Below are 17,398 nucleotides of genomic sequence, written 5' to 3'. Positions count from 1 at the left end.
GCTGGTGGCCAGGGGTGGCAAGCTGATGTGGGCCCCAGGCCCCTGTTGCAGCCTGAGGGGGGTGATCCGAGGGTTCCCCCCTCCCCATCTGCTTGGCTGGGCAGCGTGGCTGGGACACACGGGCCCCTGGGACAGTCATAGCAGCAGGAATGGCCCTGGTGAGCTGGGGCTGCAGCTGGTCCCTCATCCCCCCATGCACCCAGTTAAGAAATGAGGCTGGGAGAGACCTCGCGAGGTCACATCTAGTCCAGGGGCTGCTTAGGGTGGGATCATCCCTGACTAAACGGGCCCAGCCAAGCGTTTGTCCAGCTCGGAGACGGCCAGGGATGGAGGTTGCACCGCTGCTCTGGGCAGCCTGCATGCTCAGCCGCCCGTGGAGCTGGAAAGCTGCTCCAGCCCCCACCTCCCCTGCTGCAGCTTGAGGCCCCTGTTCCCTGCGGCCCACCTCCACCCTCTGCCATCGCCTGCAGGCTGCTGTCTTCTCCAGACTAAATAACTCGAGTTCTTTCAGCCTTTCCCCCCAGCCTCTTATCAGCGTGTTGCTCTGGCCTCTTTCCAAACTGACCACATCCTGTGTGAAGTGCGGGGCCCGGCCCTAGACAAACGAGCCCAGATGAGGCCTGAATCGAGTGGGGGACTCGCGGCCCATGATGTGCGAGGGCGGCTGCCGCGACTACAGCCCAGGAGGCTGCTAGCTGTGCTTGCACCAGCAGCCCGGTGTTGGCACATGGTCAGCCTCCGGTCCGCAGTCACCCCAGGGCCTTCGCTGCAGTCCCGCAGCCTGTCTGCGCTGGGGGTCCTCCGCGCACAGAAGACCGTGCCCGAGCCGAGCCGATTGCAGCCCCTGGCTCCGGTCTAGGCAGGGCGTCCTGGATCCTAACCCTGCCTCCAGCGCGGCCGCGGCACCACCCCCGGGGTCACCCACAGATTTGCTATGGGAGCCTGCGGTTCCCCCGTCCAAACCACTTATGGAGATGCTGAATGAGACCAGACCCAGGACCTGCCCTGGGGCCCCACCGGATGCCACCATTGAGCCATGGGTGACTGGCGAGCAAGCCGGGTCCACCTCCCTGGGCCAGGACAGCCAGCGCCAGGCCAGGGCAGGGGGCAGCACTACCCCCCCCACCCCCGCGGGAGCGGCTGTGGGGGGAGCTGGAGGCACAGGGACATTGCACTGGCCCCGGGGGGGGCTGAGCAGAGCCCGGGGGCCTTTATACAGCTGCCGTAAGGAGCAGAGGCCCAGAAAGCAGGCGGAGCAATGGAAAAAAAAACCAGCTTCCATTTATTGATGCAGGTTTCTGCGGGGGCCCTCGCGGTCTCGCCTGTTTTCTTTTCTTTCTGGGAGGAGCAGCTCAGGCTACAGCCCCTCCGCGGCGCGAGGACCGGACGGGCCCAGGCAGAACGGCGCAGCCCCACGCGGGACCGCGCGCGGCGCGATGGGGCCAGGAGCCGAGCAGTGCCCCGGTCAGAAGGGGCTCCCGCGCGGGGGCGGCCGGGGCGGGCGCAGGGGGCTGTACAAAGCGGCGGCGGGGCACTGCAGACAGGGCAGGGGCTGAGGTCCTTTCTGTTTATAAAAGAGGACAAAAATCCTTCATAGGAAAGTTAAAAGTGGTCCCTTCTCGGAGCGGGGGGGGCGGCCCCGTGGGGGGGGCCTGGCCCGGAGTCTGTCCCTCGGGGGCAGGGGGTCACAGTGGCGGCTGAGCAAACAGACTGGGCCTGGCGGGGCTGGGGCCGGAGCCCGGTGAAGACCAGGACCCCTCCATCGGGCAGTTGCAGCTGGGGGGGGGGGCTGTGGGTGCCCATGGCCCCTGCGCCCGGGCTGGGGGCGGACGGTGCCCCTGGCTGTGACCCATCGGCGAGCAGGGAGCGCAGCCCAGGGCGAACAGAGCCCCGGGGGGGAAGTGGCCGGGCGCCCCCCAGGGCAGGGGCCGGCTGCGGAGAGGGGGCGAAGGCCTGCGGATGTGGCCCCCCCCCGGCCCTGCTGCCTCGGTGCAGGCACAGCTGGTCCCCAGCCCTCCCAGCTGCACCGCCGAGCCCCCGCCCAGGGTCTGCGTCCTGCCCCCCCGGCCGGGGCGCCCCCAGCGGCCGCTGCGGGAACTGCAGCTCCCAGGGGCGGGGCGGGCCCGCAGGAGCAGCGAGGCGGGGGAGGGTCCCCGAGGAGCCCCGCTACAGCAAAACTACCCTTCAATAAATACCCCCCTCCCCCATGCTGCACGGGGCGGGCGGAGCCCCGCGCTGCCCCCGCCCCGCCCCGCCGGGGCCCCCCGCAGCGGGCCGGGCCGGTGCGACGTGCAGAGGGCGAGGCCGGGCCGCCGGAGCCGGGTCACACGCTCATTGTCATGCTGGGCGAGTACTAGAGAGACGGAGACACGCGGCGTCAGCGGGGGGGCCGCGGCCGGGCCCCGCCGCCCCCCGCCCCCGCCCGCCGGGCCCTTACGCTGTCGCTTTGGAAGGGGTTTAGGAAAGTGCCGCCCATCTCGCCGTCGTCCCGCGGGGTCCCGGGGGGGTTGCTCATGCCCGCCAGGTTGCTCGGGGAGCTCTGGGGGGGGATCGGGACAGCGTCAGAGCCGCCCGCCGCCGCCCCCCCCGCCCGCCCCGCCGCCCTCACCTTGGGCAGCCCGTCCATGTCGCCGGAGCCTGCGAGGACAAGGGGACGTGAGTGCGGCCCGGCGCCCCTCCTCACCCCCCAGACCCGGCCCCCCAGACCCGGCCCGCTGCCCCCGCGCCGCTCCGCACCCAGGGATCCGTTCATGTGGTGCGGCTCCATGGCGCTCATCGCCCCCACGGGGCCGTCGGGGCCGGGTCCCAGCGGGAACTGCAAGGCAGAGAGCGGGTGAGGGGCGGCGGCGGCGGCGGCGGCGGCGGCGGCGGCCGCGGGGGCGGCCGCGGGGGCGGGGCACTCACGCTGGGCCGGGGGCCGGCGGGCCCGAGGGGGTTCATCATGGTGTACATGGTCTCACTGGAGTTGGTGGAGTCTGCGGGGCACAGCGCGGTGAGGATGCGGGGTCCCGCGTCCCCGGCCCGCCCCGCGCCCCCGGCCCGTACCGCACCTCCGGGGCTGGGCAGGATGGGGGTTCCTGGGGGGCCGCCGCCTCCAGGAGGACCCTGCGGGGGAACGGAGAAGGGGCGTCAGCGCCGCGGGGGACCGCGCCCCGCCGCGCCCGCGGCCCGCACTCACCACGTAGCTCCCGGGGGACGACGAGGAGTAGGCGACCTGTGGGCACAAGCGCGCGTGAGCCCCCGCCGGCCCCGCAGCCCGCCCCCCCGCCCCGCCGGACACTCACCGAGCTGGCGCTGGGGTTCGGCCACGGCCCCCGCCCGCCCGGGCCCCTGCAACACACACACGTCGGGCTCGGGCCCCCGCGCCCCCCGCCGCGCCCGCCCCCGCCCCCGCGCCCGCGCCCGCGCCCCCCCGCCGGTCCTTACATGCTGATGGGCGGCAGCCCCGGGCCCGCCAGCGCGGTGGGCGGCCGCATCCCGGTGCCGTAGCTCTGCAAGGCAAGGGGCGCGGGGTCAGGCCCCGCCGGCCCCCCCGCGACACGGGCCCGGCGCCCCCCCCCGGCCCCGCTCACCTGCGGCGCCATCCCCGCCATGCCGCGCGGGGGGGTCATGCGCTGCATCGGGCCGCCCAGGGTCGGGTGCGCTGCGCCGGGAGACCAGACGGGACGGGACGGGCGGAGCTGAGCGGCGGCCCCGGGCCCGGGCGCGGCCTCTCCCCGCCGCCCCCCCCCCCCCCCCCCCGCGGGCCGCGGGCCCGGCCCGGCCCCAGCCCCTCCCGGCCGACTCACCTTGCGAGCGGGCGCCGGGGTCCATGGCGCTGGGCAGCAGCGGCTGCGAGCCCGCGACGCCCACGGGCGGCTGCGGGACACACGCGAGGTGAGGCGGCCGCCCCCCCGGGGTCGCGCCCGCCCCCGGAGCCCCCCACTCACCTGGCTCGGCATGCGGAGCGCGGGCCGCGGCCCGCCGGGGTAGCGCGGGGACATGAAGGGCTGCAAGGCAGAGCGGAGCCGCTGAGCCGGGCCCGGCCGCGCCCCCGCACGGCGCCCGCACGGCCCCCGCCCCGGCCCGGCCCGGCCCGGCCTTACCTGGCTGTGCGGGCCCAGCATGGGGGTGCTGGGGCCGTGCGGGGGCGGCTGCGCGTGCGGCGACGGCTGCGAGCCCGGGGGCCCCTTGGGGGAGACACAACGGGCGGCTGCGGGCACCGCGCGGGACGGAGCCCGCACGTGCGGCCCGCTCCCCGCGCCGGGCCTGGGCACGCCCCCCGCTGGCCCCCGGGGGGTCGGGGCCGGGCGGCCTCACGCGGGGTCAGCCCCGCGGCCACATCGCGCCAGGCTCCTCGTGACGTCGCGCGTGGCGTCATGCAGAGGGCCACCCACCGGTCCCGCGGTAACAAGCGGGCGGCGCCGCGGGCCGGGGGCGCACGTACCTGAAAGAAGCCGGGGGGCATGGGGCCTCCTGGCATCCCGTCGGCGGGCGGCATGCTCCCCAGCACCGGGCTGGGGGCCGCTGCTGCACTCTGCGGAGACAGGGTGGAGCTCAGCCGGCCCGCGGCGCCCAGGGCCGGTGGGGGCGACCCCCACCCAGCAGCCCGCGCAGGGTGGCTCCCGGGCAGTGGGGGTCTGGGGCTCCACGGTGAGAGGCCGGGCGCAAGTTGCAGGCCCCCGGTGCCCCGCACACCCTTGCCCGTGCAGAGGGCCCCGGAAAGCCGGGCACCCAGCCCCTCCCGCCGGGTTGGTCTCAAACTGCTGCGACGTGAATCAGGTCAGCGAATGACCCGCAAGCAAAGGTGCCAGCCGAGGGGGCTGGGCGCGGTGCCGGGTGCCGGGATGGGCACCGAGGTGGCACAGGCCCCTGGCCAGCACCTCCTGCCAGGCAGGCCCTTGCGCACATGGCTCAGCCCCTGCCTGGATACCGCCCCCGCGGCTGGCACCTGCTTATTGCCCCTCCAGCCGGTCACTGCCATCCCCGCGCCTCACTGGGTCGCCCCTTCACGGCACCCCCACAGCCCCCGGGGCCGCAGTGCCAGGCCTGGCTCCATCCAGAGCGCTCCTGGAAAGAGACTCGCCCTGCCTCTGCCTGACCTGGGCAAAACTCCCTGCTGCCCCCAGCCCCTGCCCGGGGACCCCTGGGGAGCAGGAAGGGCCCCCCCCGCCCGAGAGCAGTGCGGCCCAAGCCCCGCGCTGCAGCACGAGTCGGTGCGGGCTGGCGGCGGGGGGCCGCGCTGCCTGGCCCAGCCAGCGACAGCTGCCTTGCAGGCAGGGCAGGAGGGGGGAGCCAGGGCCCGCTCGGGGGGGGGGGGGGAGGCGGCCCCGTAATGAGCCTGGAGGCTGCGGCCTGCCCGGGGCAGGTGGGGCAGGTCCAGCTGCCCCGTGCTGTGGCCGCACCTGCTCCACAGCGCCCCGAGGGCCCGGGCCCCTGCGCAGACCTGCCGCGGGCGGAGCCCCCAAGCCCTGGCCCCCAGCGAGAGGAGGTCTCGACCCGGCCCCGCCCGGGGCATCTCGCAGCCCGGCCCTGGGAGCTCCGCGAGGGAGCTGCCTGTCCGGGAGGGGCCGGCCCCGCCCCAGCAGGTGCCTGCGGGGCCCGGGGCTGCAGGAGGCGGGCGCTGTGTGCGGGGGCGCAGCCCCCGGCCCCGTCTCCGCCCGAGGGGAGCCGTTGAACGGAGGCGCTCGCGCTGTCTCCGCCACAAATGGTTTCAATTTGGCGGGGAGGGGGGCCCGGGGGTCTCCGCACGCGCTGGCAGTGCAGGGAAGGAGGCTGCAGGGGCCCCGAGACCCTCTGTGGGACCCGCCGGGCGGCAGGGCTCGCCCTGGCACCGCTGGGACCGCAGCCCCCGGCCCGCGGAGCTGGCAGGCCCTGCCTGGGGCGCCGGGAAGAGCCCCCGGGCGTGTGGAAGAGGCTCCCGGGCGCAGCGGGGCGCGCGGGACGGCCGTGCAGGCGCGGAGCAGCTGCCTTGCGGGTATTTTATTGCGCACCACGCCTGCGGCCTGCCCGAGGGGACAGACGGCCGGGCAGACGGCCCTGTGCTCCCCGGCGGCAGCGCCAGCCCCGCGGCAGCCCCGGGCACGGGGCTCGGCCGGGACAGGGCAGCACGCAGCTGGCAGCAGCTGCCCCATGGGCTGAGCGCGCAGTGGAGCCGCAATTCGGGGCCAGGGGCATGGCGCCCGCTCTCCGGGCAGCCGCAGGACGACCGGGGCCATGCCCGGGCTCCCCAGGCACCACTGCTGCCCGCCCCGGCGAGGACACCGTTCCCTGAAGGGTGTCGTGACATCACCCCAGGAGTGACATCAAGCTGTCGTGGTGACGTCACCACCGAGGAGGCGCCCAGCGGGGCCCGTCACGCTCGCGCCGCCTCCCCGAGCAGCCGGTTATTTTTATCCTGCCGCCGCCAGCATCTCCCTGACGTCGGCACGGCAGCCCCGCAGCCTCCACCGCGCGGGCCCGGCTGCCCCCGCCTGGCTGTCGCCCAGCGCCCCCCCGGCCGCGGGCTGGGCCCGAGCGGGAGCCCGCAGCCCCGCGGAGCGGGGGCCGGCCCCACCCGGCAGCGCCGCGCGGTGCGTGGCAGGAGCCAGCGACTCACTGAAATGCAACGTGCGCATGGCAGCAGTCCAGCGGCGGGCGCCCCGCACCGCGCGGCTCCGCACGGCAGCTGCGGCCGGGGCCGGGGCCGGCGGGGGCCGAGGCCCCGCGCTGCCCGGGCCGGGGCCGGCACGCAGCCGGGCTGCACCGGGGCAGCGGCGCAGAGCCCGGGCTCGCAGCTCCCTGCAAGCGTCTCCCGCGGGCTCCGGCAGCCCAGAGCCACGGCTCTGCGGGCCCGCAGCGGCACCCGCAGCTGCCCTGCCACAGCCGGCGCCCAGCCTCGCTCTCCAGCATTGCATCGCCCCGCCGAGGCCGGGCCCAAAGCGTGGCCCCGCCCGGGGGTCGCTCTGCAATGGGGTGCGGGCCGCGAGCACCGGGCCAGGCGCGGGCCCCAGGCCTCTGCCCGGAGCCCCCGCGGGAGGCCTGCGGGGCCGGGCGCGGCGAGCGCTAGGGCCCCGCAGGCGGCTGAGCCAGCCGGCGCGGCCGCGGCCGCGGCCCCCTGCCTCATTTATCAGCCGCAGGATCAGAGCGGGCCGGCCCAGCTGAACTCACGTTACAGCCCTGCACAAATCATCTGCCAGACAATGGCGGGTCTGTGCAGGCAGCCAAGACCAACAGCGCCGGAGGCGAGGCAGAGCAGCCGCGAGCGGCACCCCGCGCACGGCCTCCCGTCCCGCAGCACAGCGCGCGCCCTTCACCCCCCGCCCGCTCCGCCGCGCAGCCATCCTGCGGAGGGCCCCGCCTCGGCTCCCGCCCCGCCCTGGGGCAGCGGGCTCCAGGGAGCAGGGCGGCGGCCGCCGCGGGGCAGCAAGCTCCAGGCTGGGCCCCGGCAGCCTGCAGGGGCCCGGGACGCTGGAGAGGCGCCGCGGCTCGGGGGCGCAGCCCCGGCCCTGGGGGCGCGGGCGCGGGCGCGGGGCACCGCCGAGACCCCGGCGGCAGCCGCAGGCGGGAGCAAGGCCCCGGCGCGGGGGCACGGGACCCCCCAGCTGTCTCACAGCCCCGGGCCTGGCCATGCAAAGCGGGTGTTGCCATGGCAACAGGTTGGGGCGTTTCTGCTTCTCCCGCAGGCAGCAAGGTCAGCAGAGGGGGCGGCGGGGGGAGGGGCTCCAGCAAGGCCCCGGGGGCAGTGAGGCAGGGCTGGGGGGAAGAAGCGGGGGTCCTGCCCCTGGCGGGACACGGCCCTGTGCAGGGCAGGCCTGGCCATGGGATGGCACCCGCCAGGGCCGGGCCAAGGGGCTCCCGGGACGCGCCCGGGCCTGGGGTCTCGTGCGCCCCCGCAGCCAGCCCGCGGCGCCCCGACGCCTGTGGCAGCGGTGGGGCTGGGCTCCGGGGGGCTGGCGCCGCGCCCCTGCCAGGCCGCCTCCGCGCGGGATATCCGCCGCCTTCCTGCCCGCGCCCCGGGTAATTACAGGGTCACCGGCTCCAGCGCAGCCCCGCCGCGGCCGACCCCGGCTTCCCCGGCCCGCGCCTTCCCGCGGGGTCACGCACATGCTCCGGAAGCGGCCCCCGGCGGGAAGGCAGCGCCTGGCCGGGGCGACGCGTGGCTCGCGGCTCCGGGGGGGGGGGGGGGGCCCGGCGCCCCTCCCCGCACCCGCTCGGCCCACGAGCTGCACTGCGGCGCGGGGCCCTGGCAGCCGTGCCCGCAGGTGCCAGGATGCAGACCTGCCCCTGCGCGGTGCGGGAGTGCATCGGCGGGAGGATTCCCAAGGGGGGGAAGCCCAGCGGGCAGCACGGGGCTGCGGGGCGGTGACGGCCCCGACCCCGCCACCCAACGCTCGTTGCTGCAGCTAGCAGTGGCGCCGGGAGCCGGTGAGGGGCCTGCTGGCAGAGCCCGCCCGGCCTCAGCCCGGCCGGGCCCCACGAACCTGCAGGCAGCCCCCCGGCAGGGTGAATGCCAGATGGGGAAACTGAGGCACGGCGCCCACCGCCCACTCACGCTTCCGCGGGGCTGCGAGCGCCGTGCGTGGAGCTGGGCGAGCTGCCCCCCCGCCGCCAGGGGAGGGTGCCCGGTGCCGCCTGCTCCCGAGCTCTGTCGCTTTACATATGCAAGGCAGCGCTGCCATGGCAACGGGGCTGCCGGTGCCTCTGGCCCGCGCGGCGTCGCCGAGACTCGTTCACGCCGGGGTGGAAATCAGCCGCGCGCCGCGGGGCTCCGCCAGCGCCCAGGCCCTGCCGCGGCCGCACGGGGCGGGGGCTCTGGGGGGCACGGCCCCGCGAGCCCCCGCTCCTGCACCGGTGCGCGCCGCCCGCGCCTGCCCCGCGGCCTGCGGGCCAGGGCCCACCGCGCCAGCGCGGGCAGCCGGGGCGGGCGGCCCGCTGCCTCTGCCAGCCGGCGACAGCCGGGCCGCTCCGCGCCAGAGCCTCCACGGGGCAGGGGCAGGGGCAGGGGCAGGGGCACGGCCGCGGGGCGCGCCGCTCGGGCGCCAGGGCCGCAGCCTCCGCGCCTGCACAGGGAGCGGGCCCCGGCCCGGCGGGGCAGGGCGCCCCCGCGCAGACGCTGCCGAGCAGTGGGAACACATTGGCTGGCTGCTCCGCTCCGAGCCGGCTGCCGCGGGTAACTCTCTCCAGATGTGCGAGCTGCGCAGCCCGCCGCGGCCAAGCCCTTGGCTCCCTGCTCCCAGCACCGCCCCCGGGCCGCGGCGCCGCGCCAGCCCGTGCCCGGCGGGAGGCCACGGGCACAGCCCGGGCCGCCCCGCGCCGCCGGACACAGAAGCCCTGCCCAGCGCCTGCCCGGCTCGCGGGGCGGCCGCGGGGGACACGCCGCGCAGACCCCGGCTGCCCCTCCGACGAGTCTCCGCAGCGCACCCCGCACCGAGCCCCCATGACTGTCCTCCCCACAGCACTCGGCAGCCTGGGTGCCCCCTTGCACCCTCGGCCCCGGGTGCGGCCCCGGTCTTGCACCGCGAAAGATGCCCGCGCACGCAGCCCAGGACCCGAGAGGGGGCCCGGCCGCATGTGTGTACACGTGCGTGGCATCCAGGCGGCTTGCGCGGGTGCGAGTGGGCGGAGTGTGCATGCGTGTGTGCACACTCGGACCTGGGCTGCAAGCTCTCGGTGCTGTCCCTGCCCCTCCCCGGCCGACCCCCCCCGCCGCGGCTGGCGCTGGGAGCCGCCCCGCAGCCGTGCTGCGGGGAGCGCGGCTGCACTATTAATGCCCCTGCACCGCAGCCAGCCGAGAGCAGCCGCGCCGTGGCCCTCCTCCCCCTCGCCCCGCGCAGCCCCGGCTCCACACGAGGCCTCTGCACAGAGCAGGGGCAGAGGAAGCCCTGCAGCCCCCGCTCCTGTTCCCGGGAGCAGCTTGCAAGGGGCGTCAGAAGGGGGATGCTGGCAGCAGCTCCGTGCCTTTCCCGGCGCCCCCCCCCGGCCCCGCTGGGGACCAGGCGCCCCCACAACAGCCAGCTTGCTGTAACCCTCGGTAGCCCCCCGAGCAGAGCAGAGCAGAGCGAGCCCCAGCTGCCCCCCACAGAGCCTCGGCGCCCTGCCGAGGGCAGGCGGGCTCGGGCCCGAGCCGGACTCCCGTGCCCCGCGGCCCCGCGCAGCAGGCCCGCACGAGGCCCCCCGCCCGCCCGGGGCCCAGCAGGACGGGGCAATGCCCGGGGGGGCGCCCGCTCCCCGCCAGGCCGCCTCCCGCTGGGGCAGGCTCCTGCAGCCTGGCAGCCGGCCAGCTCGCATGGCTGCGCCGAGGCGGAGGCTGCGAGCAAACCTCCCCCTCGCCGAGGCGCCTCCGTGCAGCTCCCGCAGCCCTTAACCCCCGCCTGGCCGGCCCCGCAGCGCGGGCGCTCCCCCGCAGGCCCCCGCCCCGCGTCGCGGCGCACGGCGGGGGGCAGCGCTGGCGGCCACGGAGCAGCGGCGCTGGGCTGCAGCCCGCCGGAGCCGACCCGGGCAGGCGGGGTGGACCAGGGCCAGCCCACGCGCGGGCGCGACGGAGGCCCAGACCCAGCGCTGGGCTCTGCCAGGCCCACACGGCCGGCGGGGCAGAGGGGCTGGTGCGGGGCGCAGCCAGGGGCCAACACAGGGCCCCCCTCTCCCGCACCCGGCCTGGCCCTGCCGGGATGAGCCGGGGCTGGGCAGGGAGCTCCCCGCAGCACGTGCACGTGCACGCGCACGCAGCCCCCGGCTGGGTAGCAAGCTCACGCCTGCACAAGCGTGCGTGCGCACACGCGCGCGCGTGCTGGGCTGGGCTGTGGACGCTGCCGTGGGCGCAGAGGCCCAGCCCCGCTGCCCCCCAGGGCCCCCCCGGCACGGCACGGCCCCGGGCAGGTCACGTGGGCGGGGGGCGCAGTCGGGGATCCCCTCCCACTCCTCGGCCTGTAAATAGGTCACCGCTGTGGACGGATGGCGGAGGATTAGTTTAACCCCTGAGATGCCGGTGCCTCGTGGGCGGAGGGTGCCGGTCCCCCGGGAGCCAGCAGCCCGGGGCAGGCCTCGGCGGGGCCCGAAGCAAGCGAGCAGCCCTTGTCCACGCCCTGGCCTGGCGCACGCAGGCAGCGCCCCGCCCCGAGGCGGCCCCCGGCGCGGCGCGGCGCGGCGCGGCGCGGGACTCACGTAGTCGTGGAAGGCCTTGGCCTCGCTGGAGTGCTCGCACGTCTCGCGGCGGTCAGGGGCGGCGCAGTACAGGTCCCAGAACACGCTGCGGGAGGAGACAGCCGGTCAGGGGAGCCCCGCAGGCTGCACGGCCGCCCTCACGCACCGCGCGGCACTGGGCCTCGGCTCAGCCCCGCGTGCGGGACCCAGGGCACGCGGGGCTGGGCGCCTTGCCGGAGCAGGGCGGACCAGAGGGACCAGGGGCTCTGGCGGGGGGCGCATGCGGGCCCAGGCAGGGCGGTGTCCCGGGAGCAGAGCCGCCCCGGGCCGCGCTCCCGCACCCGCACCCGCACCGCGCGGTGTTTTCCCTGGCAGCGGTTGCCAGGGACTTCCGCTGGCGCGGAGCTGACATTCCAGACACTTGACATCAGGCGGCAGTGTCGGGGGGGGGGCTCAGCCAGCCCCACCCTGCCACGGGCACCGCGCCTTCCCGCTGGCCCGAGCCCGAGGGCCGTGGCTGCTTCTGGGCTGGAAGGAGCCGGTGGACTGAGCCCCACCGAGCCGGGGCGGCATCGTGGCACAGAGCAGCAGCACGGCCGCGCCAGGGGCCGCGGGATTGCACTTGCCCCAGCGCCCGAAGGGTTAATCCCTGCCCTGCGGCCCCCCCCCCCCCGCCCCGCCCGAGCAGCCCCTACCTCTCCGGGCCCGTGGGCGCAGAGCGAGTCTGGAGGCCCGGAGGAGCTAAGTGACGGGGCCAAGGTCACACCAGGAGCCAGTGGCAGAGCACGGGCTCATACCCAGGCATCCGACGTCCCTGCTAGAGCCCCTGCCTCCCTGCACCGGGGCCGGAGCACCGGCGAGGCACCTCGGCCCACGGGACACTGGCTTCGGGGCCTCACGGAGCCGGAGACCCCCTCTGCGTGCCCCAGGGCAGCTGCGGACACACTCCGCGCGCGGGGGCAGGCAGGAGCCGGGGTCCCAGCCCCGCACCTGCGGGGTGCCCCGGGAGGAGGGTCCTGCGGGCCCCGCGCGGCAGCTGCAGCCCCGGCGGGGCAGGGCCTGGCGATGGGCCGGGGCAGGGGGGATCGGAGCTGGGGCCAAGCCAGCCCTGGGGGAGAGGGTGGGACCCCCCTTCCCCCTCTCCCTCCCTGCCCGGGCTGCCCTGGATTATGCTTTCTGCCTTTCTGGGGCCGGACAAATTGTCTCCACATGTGCAGCCGGCTCGCGGGGCCCGCCGGGGCGTTTCCGGGAAGCGGGGCGGGGGCTCTCACCGGCGCCGGGGGAGGGGGCGCCGAGCCCAGCGCTGATGGGAAAAGCAGCGGCAGGTTTATGGGCTACGAGGTGATGTGCGTCAGCACAGTGCGGGCTGCGGGGGCTCAGCCCGGCCCAGCCCCCGCCCCCGGCTCTTCCAGGCCCGCTCCGGCCCCCGCCGCGCTCCCGGCCGCTGCGGGGCACCTACCACCACCACGAGTGCAGGAACCCGGGGGGCTCCCCCAGCGTGATGTTCTTCTCCCATCGGATCTGCAAGAGAGGGCGGCGGGGCCGTCACGCCGGGCCGCGCAGCAGGTGCTGGCGGCAGGATCAGCCGGGCTGGGAGCCCAGAGCCCAGAGCCCAGCCGGGCCGCCGCCCCGCTCCCGGCTGGGCCCTGCGGCCCGCGCCGGCCCGTCCTCACCTCCGAGAGGAAGGTCTGTGCGGATTTCTGGGCTCCCACGTGCAGCAGGTACTCGTACACGTACAGCGCCAACCTGCAAGAGACAGGACAGGTCACCCCGGGCCCCAGCTGCCACGGCCCCCCCAAGCCGGCCGGCCCGGCCGCAGCGCTGCGGGGAAGAGCCGGTGCCCTGGCGCCGGTGCCCGGGCCCCGGCAGGCCTGCGTGAAGCAGCGGGGCGAGGAGCGCCCGGCCGGCACGACCGCGTGTCCCGGGGAGAGCGCGTGGGGCCGGCCCGGCGCCCCGGCCCCTGCCGCGTGCGCCGTGCCAGGCAGGCCCCGGCCCGCTCCCTGTGCATTTGCGGCACCGCAACCCATCAATTATTCAGAGCATCCTGAGAAGGTTTAAACGCCGGGAGAAAATCCAGAGTGTAACCCCCGCCCCCGCCCCCGCCCCCGCCGCGCTGGCTGAGCTCGGCGAGAAGCAGACAAAGACCCGGGGCAGGCGGTGGGCTGGGGATCGGGGGGACGCCCGGATCACTGTGTCCCACTCCGGGGGTCCCCAGCTCGCAGGCCATGAGGCACTGTTCCCCGTCTTGCCCCATCACGAGCCCTGCCCCGCGCACACGCTCATCCCCACCCCAGCCCCGCGGTGGCCTCGTGCTCCCGCGTGCCTGATGCCGCTGCAGCCCTCCGACATGGCGCGCCGGGGCTCGGCCAGCGCGGGCGCGGACACGGGAGGTGCGGGGAGCAGCGGCTCCGTCCCGCCTGCCCCCGCAGCCGGCGCTCCCTGCCCCAGCGTCTCCGGGCGGCTGGGTGAGGCATGGAGCTGCGGCCACCCCCCTCCTCCCCGCGGCGCTTGGGGCTGGGGCGGCCGCCTGCACGCCTGGCCGCCCCGCACGGGGCCGGGGCCGGGGCCGGAGCCGGAGCCGGAGCCGGGCGCCCCGGCGGTGGGGCGGACGGCCGCGGCTCCCGGGGGCTCCCGGGCTCTGGCACAGGCGCCTGCAGGAATCCTTATCTGCGCCGGCAGAGGCTTCCCCGCTCCTGCTGCGGGAGTCCCTGGGGGCTCTCGCCCGGGAGCTGGCGGGACATGGGGAGGGGGAGTCAGCCCCGTCAGCACGGGGGAGAGCGGAGGCGGGAGGCCGAGGCGCGGCGTGCGTGGCACAGCGATGCCCGCCCGGCCCGGGCAGAGGCGGGGGCAGCCCGGTCTGTGCTTGGGGCCGGGTGGGCGAGCCAGAGCGGCCCAGCCCGCGCCTCCCCGGGGTCACGGCCCTGCCGCGGAGGGAAGCTGCTCCTCCGGGCTGGTCGCGGGGCAAACTGCTCCCAGCTGCCCCTGCGCTGTGGGGCCAGGGCCCTTGACCAGCCCCTCCCGGGCAGCTCCGCACCCCCCCGGGGCACCTGGGCTCGGCGTGGGCGCGGGGCTCGGCTCGGCCTTCCGCGCCCAGGCCGCGAGGCCAGTCGCCCGCCCCGCCGCCAGTGCCGTCGTGGGGGCAGGCCCGCAGCGCGCGGGGCTGCCAGGCTGCAGCCGGGCCCGGGGGAGGCCGGGGCGCGCGGCTCCCTCCCTGCGCTGTCACGACGCAGCCCGGGAGCTGCCAGCCTCTCCCCGTGCGGATGAGTCAGGATCCCCCGCCCCCCCGGCGCCCGGAAGGGGGGGCAGCACCAGCACCAGGACGCGGGAGGCAGCCGCAGGCAGCCCCAGCCCATCCGCCCCGGGCACTGCCGGGCGCGCACCGAGCGGGGCAGCACCTCGGAGGCCCCGGGGGAGAAGCCGCCCCATGCCAGGGGCCCCGCCAGCTCCAGGTCTGTCCCTGCCCAGCACGGGGCCAGGCGCGGGCTGCCCATCGCCTGAGGTGCCTGCCGCAGTCCTGCCCCCGCACGGCGGGGCCAGCACCAGGGCCCAGCTCTGGTCCAGGCCGCCCCCAGCCCCGCTGCCCCGCGCTGCGGGACGAGGTTCCTGCTGGTCGTGGGCACGCATGGCGGGATTTCCTCTTACTCCGACTAGAGAGCTCGGGGGCACGTGTGCGTGCACCCAGCGGCACTGCCCGCCGGTGCCCTGCCGTGGCTGCACACACCCCACCATGCTGGCAGGGCATGCACACACACACTCACTGTGCACACTCACACTGCCTGTGCGGCACATGCAGGGCATGCATGCACATGCACCGCTCACACACGTGCACGGCCCGACACAGGCGGCAGGGCCATTGGGGTGGATCAACCTGGGGCAGGCGGGACCAGGGCAGACCCTGCCCCGTGCCCCGAGGGACCCCCGGGGGCTCGTGGAGACTCCCCCACCCAGCTCCACCCCAGCCGGTGCCCGCCAGCAGGATGCTCGCTCCCGACTGCCTCAGGCACCCGTCTCGAGGGCTCCTGATCGCGGCGCGGCCTGCGGCCCAGGCCCAGGCAGCTGGCGCTTCAGGGAGCTGCGGCATGTCAGCGGCGGCAACCCTCCGGCCAGGAGCCCAGCCCCGAGCCCGGCATCGCTGCAGGCCCTGGCTCCGGGGTCCCAGCCCATGCTGCGGGCACAAAGGCAGCGTGTGTGTGTGTGTGTGGGGGGGGGGGGTATGAAGCAGCTGGGCCTTACCGAGCCCCCAGGGCTGGCGCTGATGTCCGCGGGAGGTCTCACTGAGGCAGCGGGACTGCGGGGTCCTGCGGGCACAGGCCCTGCACGGGACGCTCCGCAGGCGGCACACAGGGAGGAGCAGGCGGCATCGAGCTGCCTGCCGCCTGCTGCGCCCAGCAGCTCCCACCCACTGCTGCCAGGCTTGGGTTTATCCCAGGCCAGCGGTGCCCGCCGGGTGAGACGCCTGTGCTAGCAGGCAGGGCGTGATGGGAGGCCGGGCAGGGGGGTCTCAGGCCACCCCGAACCACGGCCCCGCACGGAGCCGGCCTGGGCCCTTTGGGTCACGGAGCACTGCCCGGCCCCGGCCCGCTGGGCTGGCTGCGGTGCACCCTCCGCCAGGCCAGCGCCGTGCGCTGGTGCCAGTGCTGCCCAGCCGTGCCCCGGGCAGCCAGCATCCCGGCCCACATCCGCACCCGGCGGCGCCTGGGCTCAGCGCCCACGCGGTACCGGCCCTCGCAGCAAGGCCTCCGCGTGGCGTCGCGCCGGCAAGCAGCATGGGGGCTGGCCAGGGCAGCTCCCCGGGCACACACGGGACCGCACGCCACCCAGCCGCCCTCTGCTCCCTCCCGCCCGCGCTGGCGGGCCCAGCCCCTCCTGCCTCTCGGGGGAAAGCGGAGACATGCGGTGGAGGCAACAGATCACATCCATATGGAGCACATCCCCCTCCGAGTCCCCCGCCCAGGCAGGGGCCCCTGTGCCCTTGGCCTCTTCCGCAGCCCCAAGAGCAGCAGGAGCAGCTCCCAGCTCTGCCCCCGCAGAGGCGGCGCGGCCGGGTGCCAGGCTGCCGCAGCACCGCGCCGGCGGCCAGGCAGCGCCCGGGGTCGGGGTGCCGCCGTGCCGCTGCCCGCAGGCCCCGCAGAGCTGGCACAGGCCACGGCAGCGCGGAGCCCCACCCGACACGCAGGCGCCGGGCACCGGGCAGGGAGCGGGTCTGTCTTCCAGGCTGCCCCGGCGCTGCCAAGGCCGGGGGGGTCCCGGGCCCTGGCCCCAGGGCGCAGAGCATCTCCCGCTGCGCACCGCCGCCCTGGGCCTGCTGCGCCACCCCCTGCCCCGCGCCCAGGCCGGGCAGAAAGCGGGGCCCTTCGGGCAGGGGGCCCCGGCCGGGCAGCCGGACCTCGACGCCGCGCCGGGGCCGGGAGAGCCGGGCTCCGCGCCCCTGCCCCCGCGGCCGCAAAGTTGCCGCGCGGCTGAAGTTGGCTGCGGGGCGCCGGGCCCGCGCGCGAGCCCAAGCCCGACGGCGCCCGGCGGGGACGCGCCGGCCGGCCCCAAACTTTGCCCGCGCCCCGGGCGGCCCCCGCGGCGCCCAGCCCGGCGCTGCCCCGCGCCAACTTCGGCGCGCGGAGCTGCCGGGGCTCCCGGCCACGTGCGCCCCGCACCCGGCCCCGCACCACTCACTTCTCGCGGGCCTGGCTGTCGGAGGGCACGGCGGAGCCCTTCCCCTTGGCGTACATGCTGCGGCCGCGCCGGGACCTCGGCTGCCCGGCACCTGTCAGCGGCGCCCCCGCTCCATCGCTCCGCTCCGGCAGGCTCCGGGCCCGGCGCCGCGCCCGCCCCGCGCCCGCCCCGCGCCGCCGGCCGGGGAGCTTGAAACCGCCGCGCAGGCAGCAGCGGCCGCGGGGCTGCGCGGGGGGAGGGGCGGGGGGCGGGGGTTCTCCCTCCCCCTTTTTTTTCTCTTTTTCTTTTTTTTCTTTTTTCTTTTTTTTTTTTTTTGCGTGGCTGTTCCAGGAATCCCGCTGCCTCCCTCCCCCCCCGCGCGGCTCTTAAAAGGGCGATGGCCGGGCAGGGCGCCGCGAGCCGGGCCATGGCCACGCGCGGGGAGGGTCAGGCTCGAGGGGGACTTTCCCGCATGCCGCCTCCGCCGCTGCGCGGAGCTGTGCCGGACCCGCGGGGCGGGGGCAGCTCCTCCGCCAGGCCCGAGCCCACGGCTCCAGACCCGGTCGGGGTCACGCATCGCCTGCTCCATCGCGCACCCCGAGCCCAGCCCAGCCGCGCGCGTGTTCCTGGGGGCCTGTGATGCGGGGGGCTG

The 17,398-nt window shown here is 76.7% G+C and overlaps 1 protein-coding gene across 22 annotated transcripts; it reads right to left on the bottom strand.

Moving 5' to 3' along the window:
• Nucleotides 1-1,263: 1,263 nt before the first annotated feature.
• SSBP4 (single stranded DNA binding protein 4) lies at nt 1,264-16,977 on the bottom strand. 22 transcript variants are annotated; one of them, XM_090026968.1, is made up of 18 exons: nt 16,768-16,967; nt 12,774-12,846; nt 12,560-12,621; nt 11,122-11,206; nt 4,427-4,516; nt 4,086-4,169; nt 3,930-3,989; nt 3,789-3,858; nt 3,573-3,643; nt 3,427-3,491; nt 3,285-3,330; nt 3,179-3,214; nt 3,051-3,105; nt 2,905-2,975; nt 2,737-2,815; nt 2,609-2,637; nt 2,438-2,539; nt 1,264-2,353 (listed from the first exon to the last, which is right to left on the bottom strand). In XM_090026968.1, the coding sequence occupies exons 1-18, from the start codon at nt 16,821-16,823 to the stop codon at nt 2,324-2,326; spliced, it is 1,164 nt and encodes a 387-aa protein (XP_089883094.1). In that variant the 5' UTR covers nt 16,824-16,967; the 3' UTR covers nt 1,264-2,323. The 22 variants fall into 22 exon arrangements, 15 of the variants coding, with proteins under 15 accessions (XP_089883094.1, XP_089883104.1, XP_089883098.1 ...); XM_090026978.1 differs by having other exon boundaries at nt 3,427-3,643; nt 16,768-16,969; XM_090026972.1 differs by lacking the exon at nt 3,285-3,330 and having other exon boundaries at nt 3,573-3,680; nt 16,768-16,968.
• Between the last annotated feature and the right edge of the window lie 421 nt (nt 16,978-17,398).

This window comes from Crocodylus siamensis, chromosome 14 (assembly GCF_052110815.1).
Source record: "Crocodylus siamensis isolate JL-2025a chromosome 14, ASM5211081v1, whole genome shotgun sequence".
NCBI classification, from domain to species: Eukaryota; Metazoa; Chordata; order Crocodylia; family Crocodylidae; genus Crocodylus; species Crocodylus siamensis.
The sequence above is the reverse complement of the archived record's forward strand: the minus strand, read 5'-3'. Positions and strand labels throughout refer to the sequence as shown.

What these genes read in the sequence shown, in the direction of transcription:
- SSBP4 (XM_090026978.1), bottom strand. Translation starts at nt 16,823, where the DNA reads ATGTACGCCAAGGGGAAGGGCTCCGCCGTGCCCTCCGACAGCCAGGCC. An exon ending in TGCCCCCCGGCTTCTTTCAG is followed by an intron (nt 4,170 to 4,426) that starts GTACGTGCGCCC and finishes GTCTCCCCCAAG; the next exon opens with GGGCCCCCGGGCTCGCAGCC. An exon ending in CCGCCGGCCCCCGGCCCAGC is followed by an intron (nt 2,816 to 2,904) that starts GTGAGTGCCCCG and finishes TCTGCCTTGCAG; the next exon opens with TTCCCGCTGGGACCCGGCCC.